This window comes from Amia ocellicauda, chromosome 1, assembly GCF_036373705.1.
Source record: "Amia ocellicauda isolate fAmiCal2 chromosome 1, fAmiCal2.hap1, whole genome shotgun sequence".
NCBI lineage: Eukaryota > Metazoa > Chordata > Actinopteri > Amiiformes > Amiidae > Amia > Amia ocellicauda.
The window spans coordinates 28,079,050-28,086,466 of NC_089850.1; the positions used below are offsets into that span (position 1 = coordinate 28,079,050).

At 39.4% G+C, this 7,417-nt stretch overlaps 1 protein-coding gene across 1 annotated transcript in view; it reads right to left on the bottom strand.

The window, feature by feature from the left end:
- mthfd1l (methylenetetrahydrofolate dehydrogenase (NADP+ dependent) 1 like) overlaps window positions 1–7,417 on the bottom strand; it is a 91,871-nt gene extending 84,454 nt beyond the window's left edge. Inside the window, exons 1-6 of the mRNA XM_066700628.1 lie at window positions 6,797–7,417; window positions 3,969–4,053; window positions 3,657–3,707; window positions 3,511–3,564; window positions 2,013–2,137; window positions 367–467 (exon numbers count right to left, since the gene is read on the bottom strand). Coding sequence (XP_066556725.1) covers window positions 367–467; window positions 2,013–2,137; window positions 3,511–3,564; window positions 3,657–3,707; window positions 3,969–4,053; window positions 6,797–7,029 — 649 coding nt within the window. The 5' untranslated portion in view covers window positions 7,030–7,417. The remainder of the gene's footprint in view (window positions 1–366; window positions 468–2,012; window positions 2,138–3,510; window positions 3,565–3,656; window positions 3,708–3,968; window positions 4,054–6,796) is intronic.

A 7,417-nucleotide genomic window follows, 5' to 3' on the forward strand; every position in this document is an offset into this window, starting at 1 on the left:
AAGTAAAAAAAATCAGCAGTTTCTAGTTAGCTTAAAAGCTTAATAGTTTTTTTTTTATATTATTAATGTCTTTTCCGAGATGTTTTGGATGATCTGCAGTAATGTGGATAAAAAATGTATATGTAAAAAGTGATGCACTACATTGTAAATTAATAACCTGGAATAAACTGACAGGTTTCTGTTTCACATGAAATTGTGATCAATTATATGCAGCCTATATGGCACAGAGAGCTCATAAAGTTAGAAATGTTCTACTGAAGTCATGACATCAGTGGTCCTATGGTAAACCTTAACCTTAATCTTTTGTCCTCCTTTTAACACCAGTAGTGTTCACTGTTACTTAACAATTGAAAACTCAAGACTTACCATGTCTTCCAAGTAGTTCAATTACTGCACTGGCTACAGGAGGAACAAAGCACTCATTCACATTCCCACGGACAAGCCTTCCCACGTTCAGATCTGTCACCCTGAAAGTGCGAATACTTGCTTTAGTGGATGGATGGTTTAGCAAAGACAGTGACATGCAGTTATTTTCATTGAACTATACTGTTACTGACAGTGTAAGCACTCTGTGCCCTTCCTGTATGTTTTTGTTTCTGTACTGTAAAAAACATTGGACATAATTAAACAATCTCTATAGCAAAGTTCTGCCATACATAATCTAATGCACTTATAAACTAATGCTATTTCAGGAAAACAATTTTTTTTTTTTTAATTAAATTCTTAAATCTGACAGAACTATAAGAGATGTTGTATTTCCTAAATGGAATGTATCAAAGTTAAATTGATTTCTGTTAACTAGCCCCTATTCACTACAGCTAATGTGATTTTATGTTACTAAGCTAAATTAGCAAGGGCTGGAACCCAAATCAAATCTGGACACCAATTTTAAAAATTGAGAAATTAATCAATACAGCAACAAAACTCTAAAAAAGTCATACATAGAGACATGCGTGTCCCACGTTGTCTTGAATTACAAAAGTTCCATTCACTTTATCTTGTCCCCACACAACAATCATAGGTCTTCAATTTAAAATCAAACATGTGGAAGAGCCAAACTAATGGCATAATTTGTGGAGTATAGGTAGTGCTTTGAACTGTGAAGTAATGATGCACATATGCGCTTGGGTCAAAAACTTGGGGGAAACAAGGTTTGCACATTTCAGTTTTGCATAAATAAATCACAAAAGCATGAGAAATTGATGACAAAATCACAAAAACACAGGAAATCTTTGCCGACTTCCACATGTAAACCTGTAACTTGTGTGCCAATGGGCATGATCTCATCCCAGATCCCAGAAGAGCGAAACACATACTAGTGTAGCTTTCAAGACAATAGAGAAACAGTATGTCAGCTGGATATCAGTCCAGGTGTAATTCTCATGTGTCACAATTCCCTGTATATGTAAACCAGCATCTTGGAGATTCTGCACAGGTTTTAAAATAAATGACCTGTTCACTTGACCTGTCCACCCTGATTCTAACATGGGAGAGAGATTCCTGACCACATATTACTTACAGCTGATCTGGCTCATACAGACAGTGGAATGTACAAAGGGAAACATTAGCCATGATCTCAGACTATCGTCTTGAGGTGCAACATCTTACAATGCCTGTCCAGCTTTTCTGGTACACAATGTTATTTAGAGAAATAATACTATTCATAGTCAGTCACAATTAGGTTGAAAAAAATAACTATTCTCATGGTATGTTGATTCTCCCTATATAATATATACGTTTTCTTTATCATGGAGTTAAGCCTGATCAACTCACTTTTGCACAATTACAACACACCAGAAAGATAAAGCAAGGTGCATAAATAAAACTTCCAAAATGTGAAAGAAATCATAAATACAAACATCGCTACCAATAGTCATATCGATTTTGTTATGTTGTTTGTTTATTATGATTACGTGTTTTTTCTGTTATCAGTGCACTACACATATCACAATTGGATTCCTTTATAGCTATAGCATTTGGAAAGAAGTATCAGCACTTCTTGGCACACCCACCCATCGACATCCTTCTCCAGTTTCACGGTGTTCAGTACTTTGCTGTAATGAGAAGCTGGTGGCAGATGCAGAACTAAGCCATGGACCTTAGGGTCTTCATTCAGCTTAAGGATTTCATCTATAATCTGGAAACACAGAAAAAACATGAAGGCATCCTTGCGTAGTACAGTATGCAAACAAATCTTATAGCAACTAAGCATGAATACAAAGGGAGTGTAGCAGTTAAATGTTTACAAACAAGAACAAGAATAGATCAGGATCAGGAACTATTTCAAGAAATTGCTTTGAGCAGATAGTTTGCAATTCTTTTTTTTTTTTTTTTTTTCTAGCCAACCATTTTAAGTAAATAAAATAGTTGTTTATAAATACATTCCTGCATAAAAGAATAAATAGTGTGATGAGCTTGCACAATACAAAATAAATAAAATAACTTCAAACCCAAGATGGGATTACAAAATAACATTTTAAGGTTTTCTGCATGACTACAAGCATGCGGCAATATGTTGCATTGCCCTTTTAAGATGAATTAACTGAATGATTCTTACTAAACCAAGGCATGTGTGACATAGCGCCACCTCTTGAAACTCATGCTTTAAGTAGGGAAGTAGGTGAAAGGTTAAAGACTCATCCAAGGATAGCTGCCTTGAACCCGTTGAACTGCAGACACCAGGCCCCGAGTACACATTCAGCTTAAGTAGAGTAAACGTGGCATATCTAGCAGTGAACCACAATGTCTTAAGGCAGAATGAGCTTCCCTTAGTGAGTCTGGGGTCACTTTATTACTTACCGGATAGATTCTCAACCGAACCTCAGCTTTTATGCTATGTATTTGGGATCATAGAAATTCCAGTTTGTTTGTTGCAGCCCAGATATGTTACCACCCAAATTTAGAGGAGGTATTAGACTGACCATATTATAATCTAAAAACTGCTGTATTCACTGATTCCTGCAGTATGTTACACAAGCTTGATTCCCTTTCCACAGAAGCAAGCACCATTACATTTCAAACAACAAAAGCTTGTCCTTCACGCATCTCACAATTTAATGTTTATTAATCTAGCTCTTAATGACCCTGATTAGAGCAAAAAATCTTAATACAAACACCTCATGATGAAGGTCATTAATCTAGTTTTCATCCCTTTGGCTTCCACTAACAAAGAAAATATTATGAGAAATATTTGAGATTCCATCATACAGTTTTTCCAGTACTGCAAACTACACTTAATAAAACATGATTTCAGTCACAAAGAATATCTTTGTGTCCTTAAGGGAAACAGGGTAATGGAAGAGGAGAAGATTGTTCAAAATGCTTGCACATATTGTTTTGAAGATAGTCTCTATACTTAAACCAGACATAAAAAAGAAACCTTCACATCTACTGCAATGTCTAATAAAGCTGTAATCTATACTCATTAAGCAATCGTCTATTTACTTTCCTAATGGGGTCTGTCTTAATATTGTAATACACTGCTCTTCGCTTCTTTGCGGATGCACATACCTCATCTTCAGTGCACTCCACTGGCAAGCAGATATGAATGACATTTAATCCAATCTGTGGAAAGATGGAATTTATAGACGTTTATAGTTGTTCATCATAAATGTGCGATATATTCACACAACAGGGCTTCTTGCTGCTTTACTTACCTTAGCAGCAATGTCCTTGTTCATTTCAAGTAAACTGTCATCTTCACCTGCCTATGAGTTAAACACGAAAATTACACTTTAATATCAATACAATTTAACACCAAGCTCCTACAGAAGAGACAGTTGAAATTAATGTATCCCCTCCCAAACCCAGGTTTCATTTATGGTTCACTACTATTTTGGATAGAATTATCATGCATCTGTAATAAAATCCAACACTTTACACAATGAACTGGTGTTTTAAGCAGTAAGAAGAAATGCTGAACTGAACAGAACACATTGTATGTATGTAACTCTTCTTAACTGAATTACCTCTATGATGGCAAGGACAGGCTTGAACGAAGGGTGGTGCTTCTGTAATGATGTTATCTCTTCTTTGGACTTCTGGATTATTTCCCTACAGAGAAATAACACAAAAAAATAACATTAATCAATTAATAAAATGACCTGACATGGTTTAAAACAGTGCATTTGTGCTTCTGAAAGTCCAGTTTAAGCTCAGTGACAAAGCATTCAGAAATGTCTAATTCAGACAACTAGTACCAATAGCTTATGTGAAAACATAAATCATTTCTTTGCATTTGTTTTTTACATCACATTCAAGTCAAGTCACATTCAATGACATTCTAAGAAAGTACAATATCAAATCATCATCCAAATACAATAATGGTATGGTAAACAGGAAGTATGTAAACAAGAATCCAGTGGAGGAGATAAGGTGAGCTACCAGAAGGTCCTATCTGGAATTGAGATATGGGAGCCACAAGGTTTTAAAATCATCTCAACCATGAGGATTTGTGGTGCCTCTCCATATCATGGTTCGACATAAGGGAACGCCCGACGGCCCGATGCAGGTTCCAACTTCTGTCAGGCAGGCTTATTTGGCAGATTACATGCTCGACTGGCCAAGTGATAATTTGATCGTTGCAGATTTGTTTACATCTGAAACAGACATGTGACCAACAATGTTTTAATTTCCAGTGACTGTAATTGGCACCCGGCAGTCCGCAGCAGGTTTCCGTATGCAACAGACACCCCCCCCCACCCCTACAGGTTGGCAATCTATCAGCAATCCCCCCCTCCCTCAGGCCCTTTTGACAATCCCAATAGGGACTGCTGTGGTACATTTTTTCTACCACTGCTTTTAACCATGCATAAGCTTCACGTAAATAGTTGGGCAGGTACATTTTTGTGGGGGACAAGTTAAATGTTAAGGCACCTGCCCTGCTGGGCAACAAGAATTTTAAGGTCATATGGTGGCATACAGGCAAAATTGCTGTGGAGAAAGCCACAAGGCATGTATTTATTGTGCATGAAGCCAAGTACTTTTTATACTATTGGATTTGATCTTATTACAGTTTCTCCTCCTCAGCACATCCCTTTTGAGTGGTACTTTAATAATGAGGAACCAGCTCATTATCATATAGCACACTGGAATGCCATGACCTGGACACCAATGTATAGACACTCCTGCTCCACTGTTGTTATCTCTAAGACCATTTTACACCTCAGGTCCAAGTGCAGGGATTAGATTGGCCTTGTTTGCATTTCACTGTCGGGATTAAAGGCATTTATTGTGCTTGTAGCCTTAATCAGAGACTTGACCAACTTCAGTGATCAATGCTAGTTGATCTACATTAATTGATCACTCAAAAGTAGTTCCTTGATCATGTAAATTACTCCAGCGGCCAGTAAAGCCACAGCCAACCACTTCTATTGCTGTAACAAATAGCCCCAGAAAAAAATAGGTTTATAGCCAGTCTCCTTAGAACAATGGTTATTCATACCCTCTCTGCTGGTACCCATACATTTCTAACTTAAATGAACAAGGTTTTAACCTATTTTCAAATAACTCTTTATAGATCATAATACCTTAAATATGTGTAGAAAATGTTTTAATTACAGACACTATACAATAACATTGGGTCACATCAAAAATCAAGAAAGATAAAACCATACTAAAAATATAATAAATGAGGATAACAAACTATACATAAAGTAAATATATAATGGATGTAAATTTTTCCCCTTCCCATTTCACCTTAAATGTGACTGGACAGCAGATAAAACATCCATTTTCCATGATTGGCTAACTGCTTTCCAGATCTCTTAGTATCAGTGCTACTTGATCTGCATGCCAACTGCTGAACAACACTCTCCGCACAGTGATGGAGGCACAAGTATGTAGTCTACCAGAGGATTGGCTACTGTGCTGGGTAAGACTAGGTGGGGGGAATTGCCTTCAACACAATCTCATCTCAATCCTAACTTCCACCCCCACCCTTAAACCTAATACATATCATACCCTTAAGCCTTGCTACTTTAAGTCTGGGTCTCACACTTTTGCTCGCCAGATAGTGGCACAGCTTTCCCAGGAACAAGTGAAAAGTGCAAACATTTTCCTCTTTGAAGTGACAACTAGTTGTTGCATGACTTCAGTTGGCAAAGACCTAAGCAGGCCACAACTAACACAACTAAAATAATAATAAGCAATTATAATTAATAAATAAAAAGGAATAAAAGCACCTCATGAAACGTCCCTGTAATGTTTAAGTACAGTGTACTATGCTCTCAATCCAAATAGTTAAGCCAATACATAACTAACTATATAAATAAATAACCTTTCATTAGTTCTATTTATATATACGTGCTGGGCAAAAACAATGAGGTGACTGTATGAAAGTCGTATTGAGTTTAACTTCTTCCTTTGCCTCCAGTTGCTCAGACTGTAAACCTCACTAACCCCACTAGTGACGTCACTGCTAGTGTAAACTGCGAAGTAAACCCTCATGGCAAAGGGAAGCAAGAACAACAATGAGTTGCATCAGTGTGCTCCGCCGTGATCGAGCAGCGCAGATGTGCGCACTTCTGCGCTGCTCCACCAATGGGATCGTTGGGATTCTGCAGATCTGCGCAGTTCTGCGGACATCTGCGCTACACGTGGGATCCGGGCCATTCGTTTATAAAGGAGGAAACCATACAAAAGTATATTTAATAACATGTTCGACTAGTATCCACAAACTTTAGTCTGTACTTTCGCAAACCATTATGCAACGAGAACAGGGGTTTATTTTACTCAGGAAATGAAGCCAGGGTTGTCACACGCCTATAGGACGTGTCCGGATGGCAGGTTCGCTCACCTGAAGGCAGCCTCATGCCCGGGGCTGCCATTGTGGTCCCGGCGTTTCCCGAACAGCATCGCCGGCCCCGCTGCTCCGGTCCCGCTGCCCGAGCTGGCCTCTCGCACACTGCAGCCGCCCGGCCCCGCAGAGCCGCCCTCAGACCGCAGGGCCCGCAGCCCGAACCGGGGCCGGCTCACCGCGGCGGAGGGGAAGCTCCGGCTCGCACTGCGCAGCACTGCGGACAGCCTCATGGTCCGGGAGAGTGATGGAGCGGCGGCGGCGGTGCGGTGCTGCTGTCCCGGCGGCGAGGAGCGAGGAATGAGCAGCGGGCTGGAGGCGTGTCCGCGGCCTTAAAACGGCAACACAGTAAACCCCGGTGGTAGTTTATTAGTTTAAAATGTCATGACCGTGCGGGTGGAAGTATTTCTGCTGGATACTGAGCGTGTACACGACGTGTCGATGTTGCCGTCGTTGGTTTGTGTTTTTGTATTTGTTTATCAGGTGGGGTCCGCTGAGCTGCAGACACTCCCCGTTTCCAGGCGAGACTGGAGCAATCTGCAGTTTACAGACACATTATTAAAGTTACAGATTACAGAGGATTTATAAATGGTAATGAATCATTATCATCTTATCTACAGC